This window comes from Podarcis tiliguerta (genome assembly GCF_965153285.1).
Source record: "Podarcis tiliguerta genome assembly, chromosome: 4".
NCBI classification, from domain to species: Eukaryota; Metazoa; Chordata; class Lepidosauria; order Squamata; family Lacertidae; genus Podarcis; species Podarcis tiliguerta.
In genome coordinates this window covers 63,565,792-63,582,464 of record NC_139537.1, presented here as the reverse complement: position 1 = coordinate 63,582,464, position 16,673 = coordinate 63,565,792, and the positions used below count along the sequence as shown (strand labels likewise).

The 16,673-nt window shown below is 40.6% G+C and overlaps 1 protein-coding gene across 5 annotated transcripts in view; it reads right to left on the bottom strand.

Annotated features, from left to right (window-relative positions):
- Positions 1-2,495: 2,495 nt before the first annotated feature.
- The window catches only part of CTPS2 (CTP synthase 2), a 67,270-nt gene continuing 53,092 nt past the window's right edge, over positions 2,496-16,673 (bottom strand). For all 5 annotated transcript variants that reach the window (XM_083439077.1, XM_083439081.1, XM_083439078.1 and 2 more), the window contains 5 exons: positions 14,102-14,157; positions 11,406-11,502; positions 8,144-8,288; positions 4,260-4,365; positions 2,496-4,027 (listed from right to left, as the gene is read on the bottom strand). In XM_083439077.1, the coding sequence (XP_083295203.1) occupies positions 4,296-4,365; positions 8,144-8,288; positions 11,406-11,502; positions 14,102-14,157 (368 nt within the window). In that variant the 3' untranslated portion in view covers positions 2,496-4,027; positions 4,260-4,295. The remainder of the gene's footprint in view (positions 4,028-4,259; positions 4,366-8,143; positions 8,289-11,405; positions 11,503-14,101; positions 14,158-16,673) is intronic.

The window sequence follows — 16,673 nt, the reverse complement described above, 5'->3', positions numbered from 1 at the left end:
GGAAATAAGGTGGATCGTAAAAAGTTTATTTAAATACCGCCCTGAGAGATCAACAACAATTTCTAAAAGAAAATAATCCCAAGGGATGGTTATAAAAGAGCTGTTGGGATTTTTGTCATTTATTTCATGGAAAGTTAAGGACAGCGCTCAGAGGCATCTGAAAAACTTGTAGGCGTGTCTAGAAAACCCGTTTGCCTACTTTCTATAGCCAGTGTTTAGGAGTCAAATATTTACTGCATGCAAAGATTAGCCAAAATCCTCAACAACTTCCGCAAGATTTATTAGTCTATTTAGCTGTGCTCCTTCAGGCCTGCTCATGACCAAAGGGCCACAACAGAATAGCAAGGCAGCACAATCAAGGCGGCAAGACTCATTCTGTCACAGTCCCTCTAAAACCCTGGACAGCCACTGCCAGTCAGTGCATACTGAGTTAAATAGACTAACAGTCGGACTCAATATAAGGCAGTTTCCCATGCTCCTAAAATTGGTGACATACCAAGGATCTGAGGATCATACCCTGAGCAACCTTGAACAACCACAATAATCCACATTTGTCATGTACCACAATGGTTGTGTGACCTAAACCAAAGTCTCTGCTGAAATCAGGCAAGAAGTTCAGCTGCTGTCATCCACAGAGCTGATACAAATGGGCCAAATATTTTTGTCACCGCCCACTGATCATCTTAGAAACTCATTTAGAGTCAACATCTAAGGCCTCGTCAATAGTTTACTAAATAATGGTTTTTCTTTTTCTTTATTATTCTTTAACCAAGGTGAAAGGTAAAGGTAAAGGAGCCCTGGACGTTTAAGTTCAGTTGAATTTAACTATGGGGTGTGGAGCTCATCTCCGCTTTCAGGCCGTGGGAGCCGGTGTTTGTCCATAGACAGCTTTTCCGGGTCATGTGGCCATGACTAACTTAGAAGACCTTATCAACATTATTTTTTTTTGCAGCACATTTTTCTCATACTAAATTATTTTTACATAGCAAATAATTACAGATAAAAAGTTAATACCTGGTTTATTCAAATTATGTGATCGTAATTAGCTGTCGCCATTTCAAAAAACTCCTAGTCCTATTCAAAATCTATATGCTCCATTGTACATCTTCCCATTAGTACAGAAGTGAAGTAAATATCAGCATGGACATGATTGTACCTGTCCTTGGAGACTGGTTATGGTAGGTCCAAAAATATTTATTTTTATTTAATGTATTTATTATGTTTTTGTACAGCACATCCAAGCAAATTCTTTGGGTAGTTTACACAGACATTAAAAGAAAAATACAATTTACAATTAATAACCCTAATGATGATGATGATGCAGAAACCCAATTAAAATTGGCATAAAGCATCCCACCTAAAATAGGTGAGTTTCTGGGAACAGAGATGCCACCACCGAAAAGGTCCTTAGTAGCCACTCACCATACTTCACTAGGTGGGGGGGACCTGGAGAAGAGCCTCCAAGAAAGATCTCAGGGTCTGGGTCATTATATATGGGAAAAGCAATCCTTCAGGTAACCTGGCCCCATGCTGTTTAGGTCTCCAAAAGGTCAAAACCAACATATTGAACTGGGCCCAGAAATGGACAGGAAACTAATGCAAATTATGAGCCCCTGCTGTAATGTGATGATTATTTACCAGTCCTCACCAATAAGCTGGCTACCCTGTTTGGGATTAACTGTTTTCAAAGCAGTCTTACATCTAATACATTGTAGTAATCCAACTGGGAGATTAACAGAGTACAGGTAACTGCCACGAGACTATCTGTACAGGTAGGGTCATAGCTGATGGATCAGGTGAAGCTGCTAAAAGGCACTCCTTGCTACTGCCGCCACCTGAGCCTCAAGTGACAGTGCTGGATCTAAAAGCACCTGCAAATAACAAGCCTTCCCTTTAGGGGGAGTACAACTCTATCCAATGCAGACTGAACAAACCCCCAAATGAACAGAAGCACCATCCAATGATAGCAACTTTGTTTTGCCTGGAATGGGTCTCTTTATTCGCTTCAATAAGCTCCTTAGCAAACCCAAGCACTGGTTCAGAATGCCCACTGCCTCATCTGGGTTAGATGAAAACAAAATATAAACCTGGATGCCATCTGTATGTTTAGGCCCCTACATTTTCTTATATAGTCAGTTTTTAGTCCTCATGTATGAAGTGTGAATTATACAAACATGACAAGAGTGTGCACCCTAACCCTGCTTATTTTGTAGCCCACAGCTGAATCGTCAGAAAATGCTATTTGCCATAATCTAGCCAGCAGAAGGAAAGAGGGCATGAACAGAAATGTGAGCTATACTTTCTTTTTAAAATCCATGAAACTTTTAGCCAAATTCACTAGGCCAATAGAATAACAGAATTGTAAAGTTGGAAGGGACCATGAGGCTAAGCTAACCCAATCCCTGCCATGAAGGACTTGGGCTCGAACCCACAACCCTGAAATTAAGAGTTTCATGCTCTATTGACTGAATGCAATATAAAATAACAGACATATCTTCATTTAACATTTTAATACATTTCAAAATTCAATTTAAACTTACAGGAAATCTTTAAGAAAATCTAACATGCTTTAGATGGCAACGATCAATGTATGATAACTGAGACTCAGTCATCTAGCAGCATCAACTCTCATAAAATTTTCCAAAGCATTTAGCTATGCATTAAAAAAATACAGGAACAAAGTTACTTTTCCCAGTTTTCTCTTCACATGTTACACTGGCCTGAACATTAGGAAACTAATGGTTTTCTAATGCAGTTGGTAAAATATCATCTTAAAGTATAGAATTTTATTTGGAGGGGAAATCGCTTTAAAAACATACAGCACTTGAATAACAGGGCACTTTCCCATAGTGACATAGGATATTAAAACAGACAGCTTCTTATTCCCTTTCTTCCTCTAAGAATAATAATATCAGGCATGTCATCAAGCTAGCCCGTGTCTGGACATATCTCCACTCACCTCAAAAGGGCTCTCAAAAGCAGCAGTGCAAAAAGCAATCCTTTGCTGCTGCACTAGTGACACTGCTACTCTACTGCAGCAGACATGCTGAAAAGGGTTCTACCTAAAATAAATGTATCTGGAAGTTACCAGTCTCCGAACCTCTCTGGGGCCCAAAGAGAAACGTATCTCTGTCCCCGTGTCCCTAGTAGCTGTTTGAATATTCCACAAATTAGAGCATCCCCAAACAGATGAGATCACATGGCACAAACTAGTCTCTGCTGGGAGACCAAAACAAGGAATTAGGATTAAATCCATGTTCACAACCAACTCCCTAACATGTGTATGCCACAGATATAGAAACTAAGATATGGGCTTGTGTCTAACTATTACTCCCCAATCTGTTATGTTAAATGTATGATGAACCCAATTATTTTTCATTAATGTAGTCAGATTTTATGTATCTGTAGCATCACAAGCTTCTGCTCTATTATTTATTAGACTGGTACTGTGCAGCAAATAATTTCTACATTACTTCTGTCGAAGGACAATCATCGTGTACAATGGTGGAGACCAAGATTTTATTTCTATATAGAAATAAATCAGCATCACTTAAGAAATTAGACAGGGTTATAATGCATCAGAGGCATCTGTCAATCCAATAACAATATGAAGGAAACAGATCTAAAACAAATCTGTACTGATCATATTTATGTATATTGGACAGTTTCATTTTTTAATTTGATAAGCAACGCTATTAAGGGATTCTGAAATTTCAAATGGTTTAGAAATGTATTCAAAATATTCCCATACCTTCCAGTCATCAAAAATTAGCACAAAGCTAACATTTACCTGAAAACATGAGACAGAGTGAGACAGTCCTTTATGCAATTTTAAAAGAGCTATAACGCTTAAATGGAATTGATTTTTTTCTCTGGGTCAGCAGAAGCATTGTCTGGAACACAAGGGGATCTTCACAAGATATATGGAAAGCAGCTGTGTGATGTTAGTCTTCTCTGACGGTTTTAAAATGTAATAGGTTTCTCCCTGCTTGGAATGACCTTTTCAATTATGCCTTTTCTTCCACTTCTTTTTTTTTTATATTGGAAAGAAAGAAAGAAAGATGAAAAAGAATTACTACTATGCAACAACCTTTTCTACATGTGCAATTAATATCTCTATAAGCAAGCCCATAAATAAACAACTGAACCATCTGACCTGGAAGCAAATGGGAAGAAAATGTTGTCACCTCTAAAGCTGGTATTTGGTTTTCTTTTTTTTTGGGGGGGGGGGGGAATCTCCAACTATGGATCTAGTTTACCTGTTTCTTCCATGCTCTTCCTCTTGGGAATAATGTTCAGCCTCTTTCTGATTCGGGATATTCTTTTTCTGGAAAACTGTCGTCACTAAGGTCGCCATAGCTGTCACTGAACAGAAATGAATGAATGAATCTCAGAATCATAGTATTGTACACTAGGAAGGGACCCCGACGGTCATCTAGTCCAACCCCCTGCAATGCAGGAATTCCGCCCATGGCTGTCCTGAGAATGAATAAGAATCGTATTTCTTCCCCTTCAACTCTTAATCTCTATTATAGTACAATAGCAATCAATATAAAGCATTTTCAAATCCCATTAGTTTCGGTGGAAGAATTAAACACATATTAAATGCTCTTCCTTATGGAAATCAGTAAACCTTAAAAACTGTTTAACTTTGGCTGCTCATTCCCTCAGGATGATTAACAAAGTAGTAATCTCAACATATGAGAGCTTTCTTCCTGCTGATAGCGTCTTAGCTGTGCTAAGCAGATGAGAAATCTATTTTGTGATGAGTCACCGGGTGATAAATACTTGACATGGTTCAGCAATTGTGTATCAGTCACAATCAACATGCAACACCCATAAACAGTGTGGTCATCTGAATCCACCCTTATTTTAGCCAAGAGTTCCAAATTAGGAAAATAATTACATATTTAATATTTTTTTGAAGGGCAGTAGTCTCTTTCAGGTTTCATATGCTACATAGTTTGTAAAACGTCCTTGAATGTCACTAGATGCAAACATTTGTTTAAGGAAAACCTGTTATTATTCAAGCCATATTTCTAACTTTCAAAACTGAGTCAATCGTCTTATATCAGTAGAATGGTAGAGTAAAATATTGTGGTCCCTCTTATAAACTATTGTATTTCATGGGTGCTACTTGCAGCCCTTGTTTAGTTTAAGCAGCTGTTCTGGTAAGCATTAACAGCCTAAGTACAGCATTCGGTATTGAGTTCCATCTGATGGCAGAGTTGCAATTGCCCATAACTGCTAATGATGCTTTGGGGGTGCATTCAGAAACCATTACTCAACTGTCTTCTGGTTGTGTACTGGTGACTGAATGAATCCATTGACTCTCCATTTCTGAAGAAGAACTTCTATTGCTTTGATACATAGGGATCACCAAGATTTCTGTAACCGTGAGGAAGTGGATTGTTCAACAAGCTCTTATTCGGGCTGGGTTCTCCAGCCCTGTGTTGTTGGGCACCCAGGCACCCCATGGTTATCAGCTCCCTCCACACCTGATTACAAAAAACCTTCTCTGTGCTCTGACTGCTTTCTCGGTGAAGAAAAGTGATTGAGGAGACCATGTCTCCCCTATCATTCCACCCAGTGTCAGTAACATCTCTATCATCCCAACCCATCCTCAGCAATGTCAGGGATAGGAGAAGGTTTAAGGCTCAGTTGAAAGGTGTCCTTGAAAGCAGCAGTTTGCTTTTTTGATATTCAAGACAAGAATAGCAGCCATGCAGTTCTTTGGGGAGGCTGGGGAACACAGCACTGTTCTCCGGGATTCAGTTGACATTCAGCTTCTCCCTGACCCTGGGAAGCAGAATGCCTGATGATGGGGACTCCATTAGAGAGGAGTACATTGTAACGAGGGGTGTTTTGCTAGTCACTGATTTTAAAGCACAAGTAACAACATGGTCAGAGACACAGATCTTGTACTTACTGCTGCAGTACTTACTTTCTTCTGAATGTACCCAACGAAGCATGGAATAGAACATGGTATTATGAAACAGTTTTGCATATTGCACGAAAAATTAAAGAGATATTAAAATATGATGATCTGGTTCACACATGATGCCAAGTTAAGCTACAGTTGCACACCCTTTCCAAACCTGGGAGAAAACAAACCATGAGAAGAACAAAACATTTGGTCTTGGCTTCTTCTTGCAGTGTGCCCAGAGAGAAAGAAGCCACAAGAACTGTTCTGTGCATAACACTGAGCCAATAGTTTGGTTTGTCTCTTCCTGCTTTGGAAAGGGAGGAGAAGGGGGTGGGGCACGTAATTTTAGCATGTGAAAAAGCATGTCGAGGTATTTTAGGCTGCAATCCTAAACACACTTACTTAGAAGTTAATAGCACGGTTAATATGTAATTTCAAGAATTAATTCAAGAACATATATTTTATCTCTTATTATACAAAAGCCATTTCTCTTCTTTTATATCTCAGTACAGATATAACATTATCAGCTGAAAGCAACCAATTTCTGTATGGAAATAAAAAGCACGGCATTATGGAAGTCTGTTACAATTTACAATCGCTGTTACAAATTAATAATACAAAACACAGTATTGTTTAGAGATGGCTCTAGACTGAACATGATTATAAAAAGGGACCCCTGACCATTAGGTCCAGTCGTGACCGACTCTGGGGTTTCGCTTTATTGGCCGAGGGAGCCGGCGTACAGCTTCCAGGTTATATGGCCAGCATGACTAGGCCACTTCTGGAGAACCAGAGCAGCGCACGGAAATGCCGTTTACCTTCCCGCCAGAGCAGTACCTATTTATCTACTTGAACTTTGAAGTGCTTTCGAACTGCTAGGTTGGCAGGAGCAGGGACTGAGAAATGGGAGCTCACCCCGTCGCGGGGATTCGAACCACCGACCTTCTGATCGGCAAGTCCTAGGCTCCGTGGTTTAACCCACGGCGCCACCCGCGTCCCGAACGTGATTATAAGTTGTTACAAATTGTTATTATTTCAGTTAAGGGCGTAAATTATAAAAAATCCTAATATCTAAGGATTTTGTACGAAAAAAAGGTACTGGCTCTCATATGGGGTGGCGGTGTTGCCCATCTTCTCCTCCCACTGTCTGCAGCCCCAAACCCTCACTCCAGGGCAGAGCTATCCAAACTGTGTGTCGCAATACATTAGTGTGTCGGCTGCAGTCTATAGGTGTGTTGTGTGAACACACATGCACTCCTCCCGCGGCTGGAAAGGGGTTAATTTAAACTCTGGTTTGCTAGTAAAACTGAATTACTATGTCGCAAAATGATGCATGTTTAAAAAGTGTGTGACCAACAGGAAAAGTTTGGAAAGGTCTGCTCTAGAGGGTCCCTCTTCCTCTGTGTTTGGTCAGTGACACCCCCTCTTCCAGTCTCCAGGGAAGTATATTTTACTTATTCAGTGAGATCTTTGAATCCAAGTAATTGTTTCCTGTGAAACATCCATAAATAAAAAAGGGAAGTTAGAAATCCAGAAATCTTTTATGATAATCAGCTTTTGTTCCCTGCAGAAAATCATGACTTAATTAATTGCCTGGGATTAAGCGGTGGGTTTCTCAACCTCTACGTTTATTTGGCTCTCATAGAAAAAGCAATATATCAACTCAACAAATGACCTTTTAAAACTAATCATTATTCAGAACTTTTCTAGTACACATAAAGGTAAAGTAAAGGTAAAGGTACCCCTGCCCGTACGGGCCAATCTTGACAGACTCTAGGGTTGCGCGCTCATCTCACTTAAGAGGCCGGGAGCCAGCGCTGTCCGAAGACACTTCCGGGTCACGTGGCCAGCGTGACGAAGCTGCTCTGGTGAGCCAGCACCAGCGCTGCACACGGAAACGCCGTTTACCTTCCCGCTAGAAAGTGGTCCCTATTTATCTACTTGCACTATGATGTGCTTTCGAACTGCTAGGTGGGCAGGAGCTGGGACCAAACGATGGGAGCTCACCCCGCCGCGGGGATTCGAACCGCCGACCTTTCCATCAGCAAGTCCTAGGCTCTGTGGTTTAACCTACAGCGCCACCCGCGTCCCATAATAACTACACATAATAACTAATAATAAACACTTCAAAAGTAACTTTGCTTTTCTGGAATTGCACATCAATCATGAAGGCTTTTTATGAAGCATCCATCACACACACACAAAACACAAAGTTACCTAGGAGACAATTTACATCCACGTTGCAAGTAGGCACTGAGAGACCCTGTTGCAGCAAGCAAAAGGCCAAGGTAGGCAGGCGATGGCTTCATAGGCCTTGAGGAAAACTCCGGGTGGAACTGGACACCAATGAAATACGGGTGATCTACAGATAAATCACAGAGAAAAGTAAAAAAAAAAAAAAAGTTAAAAGGCAAACATATAATACTAATAATATTACAAACTATTTAAATTACAATGACTTTAATCCTGATTTCAGACATGAAAATACATATTAGTTAGCATTTAAAATATAAATGCTAATGTCTGTAAATTTTAGATAGCTTTACGGTTCAAAGAACATGACAGAAATTATCTTGTTGCAAATCTTACTGCAACATAGGCTAGTATAAGTGAGATCTGCAACAAAATGTTGCAGTGCGGTCTGTGTTTCTGTTCAGCCAGCCACACCCTCCCACCACCATATTCCATTTAGTTCTTCCTTCCACCCAATTATCTTGCTCCTTTGAAATGCTTTCCACTTAGTTTATCAGTGCTGTGAGGCTGGAGAGGTAACAATAGTGGAAGTGAACCTTCAGCCCCTTTTTTTGCAATTAGCTACTTTTTGCTTTCAACACAGGCCTCTCAGTTGAAAAACACTTGCCATAGGGGAAAGATGCTTCAGTCGGTAAAATAAACACTCCACCCCACCCCACAAGCATATCAAAACTTGCATACTTCACCTATTAGTGGCAAGGCAACTGTATTTCTTTGCTTAGCTGATTTGTTTTCTGCTACGAATGAAAAGTCTTGCCTTGCCACCCAAAACAGATTCTGGAAAACCATTAAGGATTGCATTGCTTGCTTTAAGGAAAATTTAATGAAGATGATGTATAGATGGTATTTGATGCCAACTAAACTTGCCAACTAAACTTGACGCGGGTGGCGCTGTGGGTTAAACCACAGAGCCTAGGACTTGCTGATCGCAAGGTCGGTAGTTCGAATCCCCGCGACGGGGTGAGCTCCCGTCGTTCGGTCCCAGCTCCTGCCCACCTAACAGTTTGAAAGCACCCTTAAGTGCAAGTAGATAAATAGGGACCGCTTACTAGCGGGAAGGTAAACGGCGTTCCGTGTGCTGCGCTGGCTCGCCAGAGCAGCTTGGTCACGCTGGCCACGTGACCCGGAAGTGTCTCCGGACAGCGCTGGCCCCCGGCCTCTTAAGTGAGATGGGCGCACAACCCCAGAGTCGGACACGATTGGCCCGTATGGGCAGGGGTACCTTTACCTTTACCTTTAAACTTGCTAAAATGTATAGAACTCAAGATAAAGCATGTTGGAAATGCAAGTAGAAGGAAAGGAATTTCTTCCATATGTGGTGGATGTGTAGTAAAGCCTACTGGGATATGATATACAATAAATTGAAAAAGATCTTTAAATACTTTTAAATACTTTAAATACTTTTATTAAAAAACCGGAGGCTTTTCTATTGTGGGAGAAGAAATTCAAAAAGTAGACTTAAATATGTTTATGTATGCTACCATGGCTGCAAGGACACTTTTAGCCCAGAAATGGAAGCAGAAGGAACTTCCAACTTTGGAAGAATGGCAGATAAAAATGATTGAACATGCAGAACTGGCAAAACTGACAGGGAAAATCCGAAACCAGCGTGACGAAATGTTTGAAAAGGACTGGAGTAAATTTATACAATGTATGAAAGAATATTGTAAACATTTGAGAACATTTGCAGGTTTGATTTAAAATATTTTGTAATGATAATTTTTGAAACTGATTTACAAATACTAAAGTAATTTTTTAAAAGTATAGTAAGAAGGTAAATAGGGTGATATAGAAATGCAAAGAGGATTGTGATTGCTTAAGGAAGTCAGGGAGTGGGAGGGGGGAAGTCGATGCTCAGTATGAGCAAAGTTGTATGTGATGATATGATTTGATATGAATGTGACAAAGGAAAAATATGAAAACTATATATATATATATATATATATATAGATATATATATATATATATATATAGTTTTCATATTTTTCATATTATATATATATATATAATTGCTTATGTTATTTCTTTCATAGCAGCAGTGTTTAACAACACTCATATTTTATCAAGATCTGTGCAGAACTGTTTTCAGTATGTATATCAGAAGCAATATAGCAGAAATAAAACAAATGCACTTAGACAGTTTTTTCTTCTAGGTTTTGAAATACCTCCAAAAGGACAACCTACGTTTTGTGCCATATCAGCATGAGACTATAGAAATAATTATTTCTGTCACATCCTGGAGCCAAATTTAATCATTATAGGCTTCAGGCTTTCATAATCAGGTAAATTTACATTTTTTGTTTTTACAGACAGCTAGTATCTCTGCAATAATTCAGTTTTTAATATCAGTATCATACAATTGTGACAAAGGATATGTATATTCCTAAATGTGAAGTATTGACAAATGTCAGTGCCTGGAATTCAAGACTTTTACACTGTCTGCTTTAAAACAGTGATTTCAAACTTTGTGGTTAGCAGTAAATAAAAATATGTTGTAAACATACCTTATTGGGCAGCAACACCTTTAAAGTGTAAATAGCCATGACTAAATGGCTGTAAGTCAATCTATATGCATACTGGTGATTAACCACTTTGGAGTTTTGTTTGAAAAAATGAATATATAGACATTTCAAATAAATAAGCAGGACATTTTGTGAGTGGTCTATCTTTAAGAACATTTTCCTTAAGAACAATTGAAACATCTGCAGGAACATTTAAAGCTGAGTAGTTGCTAAAACAATGATTGTGTCTCCACAAAATGTGCCACAAGAAAGCAATCAGCCATTTTTTGGGTGTCTGCTGATGTCTCTGGGCTATATAAAACCACCAAGGCAAGGCATCTTCTGTACCTCTTTCCAGCCCATTTTCCCTTAGAGCAAAACAGACTGTGGAACATATCCTCCGAAATTAGGCTGCCTGGCTGTTTTTTGTTGTTGTTTTTTTAACTAAGAAGCATACTTTGTTTCTACAGGTTCATGTATCCTACCATTTGACCAGCTGCTACTTGAAAATAGAGTAGTTATAGACCAAAACAGTGTAATTCCCTCTTCACAAATGTGGCTTCCTGGAATAACCGAAATCTGCTTTCCTTCTTTTTAACAGAAGACCGAATGAGAACTGCAGATAAAAGTCCTCTCCAGTGTGTATCTGTCAGGTGTGGTTCTGTACAGTGAACCCTCCATTTCCTATATATGAGAATGCTGCAGCTAAAAACCAAAGCCCTTACCATTCAACTCAATGACCTCCATCCTTTTCCCTTCAGTATCATGGCCAACAAATCTCAAACCTTTATCTTCAAAGAAGTGAGTCAACTCAGGGTTCACCTTTGAAAGAGCAAAGCAAAAGAGAGAAGATAAACTTATTTTTAAGATGAAAACTGCAATACCTGTGGAGATGTGCATCCACATATGAATCAGTATTGGCAATGCATATAGATTTTGTGCTACAATAATCTCTCTCTCTTGCTGAAACATACCTTTTTAGATGGTTCTAATGAAAGAAAGCTTTCAGGACTAACAATAACATGATAAGACTGTTTCAGACATAATGTCCAAACCATAGTTTGGTATTTGTGAGTGCCACACACACTTGCACTCCCGCTTCTTCCCCTTGTGTATAGATACCCCTTTGCTCAAACATGGTTTGGCCTGACTTCCACATCAGGAAAGCTATGGCCAAAAGCTGTCTCCAAACCACCATTTGAAACCAGGTTTGAAATGGTGAAACTTCATACAGGGTTTCCTGAATAGCATTTGCTCAATTTGGATATCCAGCTGAACAGGAATGGAAGGAATCCTGAAAGGCATTAATGATGACCAAATCCTGGTTCAATCACAGCACCTTGAACTGAGAGAATGGATTTCAAAATAGCAATCAGCATATGTTGCAATTTGCAGGTATTACAAAATATGGGAATAAGTTTTAAAGGAAATACTCATTTATCCTTTCTGGAAGAGAGAAAAAACACTCAATGTCAAGAAGTACAACGGATAGAAAGAAAGAAAGCTGTCTTTGCCTGTATACTATTGTGTAGCCTAGTAACAAAACAAACAGAATCAGAAAAAACTGTAATTAAGTCCTTTGTTGCCAGAGAGCAGTATTCTGCTATTGTTCTATGTGTCCTCTCAGAAGCAGCTTGCCTCAAAGGCTTACTTTTGTCTGCAAATGTTAGCTAGTCTGGAAAATATCTAGCAAGCTGAGTCAAAGTACACTTGAAAATGTCCCACCTAACCCTATTAAAAAAGACAAGGCAGTGTCCACCCCCTCTGTCATCCTTCTCCAAACTGGTGCCCTCCAGTTCTTTTGGACTACAACTTCCATCAGATTCAGACAGCATGGCTAACAGTCTGGCATGATGGTGGTTACAGTTCAGTACCTCTGGTGGGCACCAGATCAGTGGCAGCTACTCTCCATATAATAGCACGGGACCTCCTTAATCTTCCTCAGTTCCTCATCTTTTTCGAAGCAATGCTGTTGATTGGTTATGGAGAGTCCTGAGTTTTCATGTGTCCTTTTGAAGAGGCACTTTATAAAATGAATCTCTGAACTGGGTGTCCGGAATCTCCTGATTCCCACTTGAGTCTCCCCTCCGTCCTCCATGATTCCCTTTCTCCGAGTTTCCTTTGTGCATTTTCATTAGTTTTGCTGGTAGACATTCTACTTAAGTTTTTAGAGTGCCTATCTGGGTGCCTGTTCTCAAACCTTCAAACCCCTAATTTCAGGTGGCTCTGAGTATCAATACTGATGTGATAAACTCAGGGCCTGAATGATCCTGGACTCTTTTCTGCAACTCTGTTTTCAGTGGACTCTGCTTCATAAAGCCTCACTTAAGCTGACAAGTGTTTCTTTAGCTTCTTTTGGGATTGTACCCCTATGTGAAGGATTTTATCCCCTCCTCCATATTTAAGGAACAGCACATAGAAGGAAACACCACCTTGCACTGAGTTTATTTGCAGTAAGGTTTGGGACTTTCCTTGTTGAATGGGTATGTGGTGCCACACCTCAAGCAGTAGTCCATAAGACTTTATTTAGACTTCTTATGCAGATTCTATGAAGTCTTTCCATTCCAGAGAAGGGAAATGCTGATAAAATACACTTCCACCACACCCCCTTAAAGCCTACATTTGTAGTTTTATACAGGCTTAGGTAATAGTTCTCATGGCCTTACTGTGAAAACCTGATGGAATGGACAGGGGCGTTGCCTTGACTCCAAATTGAGCATGGCTGATAAACAGCAAAAATTACCGTATTTTTCGCCCTATAGGACGCACTTTTTCCCTTCCAAAAATAAAGGAGAAGTGTGTGTGCGTCCTATGGGGTGAATGCAAGCTTCCGCTGAAGCTTGGAGAGCGAGAGGGGTCGGTGCGCACCGACCCCTCTCGCTCTCCAGGCTTCAGGAACACATCCGCAGCCTAGGCAGCCCTGCAGGAGTTCCCGCAGGGCTGTCTAGGCTGCGGATAGCAGCCTGCTTCCCGGCGCGCTGAAAGCAGAGCGCCCGGCGCTTCGGGAACACATCCGCAACTTAGGCAGCCCTGCAGGAGGTCCCGCAGGGCTGTCAAGGCTGTGGATAGCAGCCTGCTTCCCGGAGCGTTGGGCGCCCTGAAAGCAGACATCCATAGCGTGTTGGAGCCCTGTGGGAGTTCCCCACAGGGCTCCCCACGCTGCGGACAGCAGCCTGCCGCCCGGCGCACCCCGTGTGCCGGACAGACATCGGCCAGCCCCACAAGCTCGGGGGACAGCAAGGAGGCGCAGCGCCGCCATCCCGCTGTTCCTCGACCTGGTTCGGTTTCCCTGACCTGGTTTGGGGGGGGGGGAAATAAAGGAAAATTTTTTTTCCTTTATTTCCCCCAAAAAAACTAGGTGCGTCCTATGGGACGGAGCATCCTATGGGATGAAAAATACGGTACGTTAGCAGTTACTTGCCTCATAGCGATGCCTGTGTCGTTCTTCCACAAAAACTTCGTCACCATAAAGTTTCCCTACAAATACATTTGAAGGGTTACTTCTGCAGTACTGTTACAAGTAAAAATAACGTTTTTGTGTATAATCTAATATTTTTCCAATCAATTATGTATAAAAGAACACAGATATTCAAATAGATGCAGTCTAGCCATGTAATGTGGCAGGACAATATTGAACGTATCTAAAGGATAAGCAAGGAAGATCATTAGAATTTTAAAACAAACTTTAGGGCTCCCTATCTTCCCGGACTACATGCGGACCTTGCCAGAGGCAACTAGACACTTCCTGCATCTTATAACATACACAACAAACAAGGACAAAAAGCAGATTGGGGTTATATGTAGAGTTTAGGAAATTGGGGAAGGAGGACTGGAATAAAAGAGAAATACTTCAAAAATACATCTTTTTGAAGATAGTGAAGCATGTATCTAAAAGACATGTCAGACGGGGATTAGAAGGGCAGCTTCAAGAGACCTCATGTCAAATTCTATGTCATGACCCTTGTTCTGCAGCTCATATTATTTTCTGTACTTCCCATTTTGTGGCAAAGCCTAAACTGGAATATAGTTTCTTTGCAGCTATCTTGGATGCTTGTGAAATTCTGCAGAAAGAATGGCCAGGAACATAGGAAGCTGCCTTATACAGAGTCAGACCATTGGCCCACCTAGCTCAGTGCCATCAACAGTGACTAGCTGTGGCTCCCCAGAACCTGGGACCTTCAGCGAATAAGGCAGATGTTCTGACACTAAGCTTGCATATCCATCTTAAAGTATTACACACTACAACTACTACTATTTAAAAAAGTGAAATGGCATGAGAGCTCAGAGGTCAGCCTCACTTTCCAGAAGTTCACAGATCCAGGGTCCCTGGGACAGAGGGAGATAGGATGACATGAGGGGCCACGAGAAAGGAAAGTCATAAGGAAGTCACAAACCCTCCCATGGAGATGGCCAGCCAGTCTCAGAGAAGGTGAATGAGGCACTCTTACTGCACTGATCCAAAACTATTCCTTTGCCTTGAAGCAAAGCTCCCTTACAATACAGTGGTACCTCAGGTTACATACGCTTCAGGTTACAGACTCCACTAACCCAGAAATAATACCTCGGGTTAAGAACTTTGCTTCAGGATGAGAACAGAAATCGTGCTCCGGCGGCGCGGCAGCAGCGGGAGGCCCCATTAGCTAAAGTGGTGCTTCAGGTTAAGAACAGTTTCAGGTTAAGTACGGACCTCCAGAATGAATTAAGTACTTAACCCGAGGTACCACTGTAATAAGATCATGAATAAAGGAGCTAGAAAACTGATATATCTAAAACAAGCATATGCACCAGGTCAACAAAAGCAGGGGGGTATTTCACTGAGACCACAACCACCAATCTGTTACTAAACAAATGAGCACACAGCCATGCAATTTCTGTCTCTTTTTCCAAGTTAGTTTTCCCTCCAATCCAGTTATTTACAACAGGAAAGGAATCTGGAGCTTCTCTTCCGGGAGGGCTGAGAGATTACACTCCTCACGTTATGAGTTAAATGGCTCCTTAACAATGTCTTCCTAATTAATACCAGTGTTTTAATTATAAATCCAAAGTATTATGATTATGCTTATCGCACTACTTGTCAAAAACAATACTGCCTAAAGGCGAAATTATACAGCTTACATGAAAATGAATAGCTTAATAGGTTTGTTATTTGAAGTTCTTATGTTCAATGGCATGTGTGTTACAGTGTGTTATTTTAGCAGGCGAAACTTAATTTTTGCTAATTTCTTCAATGAGGGGTCCTAAAATATGTTTTTGGGTGTGAGAAATTCAAATCTGCTATTAATTTTGTGATTGGATAACGTTTAGCTTGGTAAATCTATGGTTGATGAAGGAGTACATAAACTGCTTCCATAAAAGCAAAGAATTTTAATTTTACCACCTGAAAGTGTCAGGTAATGCATAATAATAATAATAATATAACTTCAAGTGCTTGGCAATAATTTTAAATGATTTGTATGCAATTTTACACACATTAAACTTACCTAAATATATAAATGTAACCAAAATACTCTCTGAATGCCTAAGTCATGTTACAACTTTTTAGCACCCCTCGTTTTTTGGAATTTGAATGTTGAAGAATGCAACACAGCCTGTGTTTGATATTTACTGAACCACAATTCTGACAGAATTTTTTAAAATCCAGTTTTCATGTGAATGTTCTCTTTTTCAACCTGGGGTGGAAAGGTTAGAACAAATATGCAACAATAATAAAGGATAGATTGTAGGCAGGCTGTGCTTAGCTAGCGCACAACTTAGAATGTGAAGTACAGGTTTCCAGCCATGCCCACAATTCAATGGCGGTTGTTCTCCGTAGCCCTTCCAGGGGCTTCAAAGAAGTTCAGGCAGGGGAAAGGGAGGCCATGAGGCATAAATCCTCCTGGTGCTTTCTACTGGGGTCTAGGAAGTCCACTGCATCCCACAGTGTTGTGCAACCCTGTGTCTGCCAACTTGGAAGGCAGAACGGAAGTGATCTGGGAGTGTGCCCCCATCGTGGA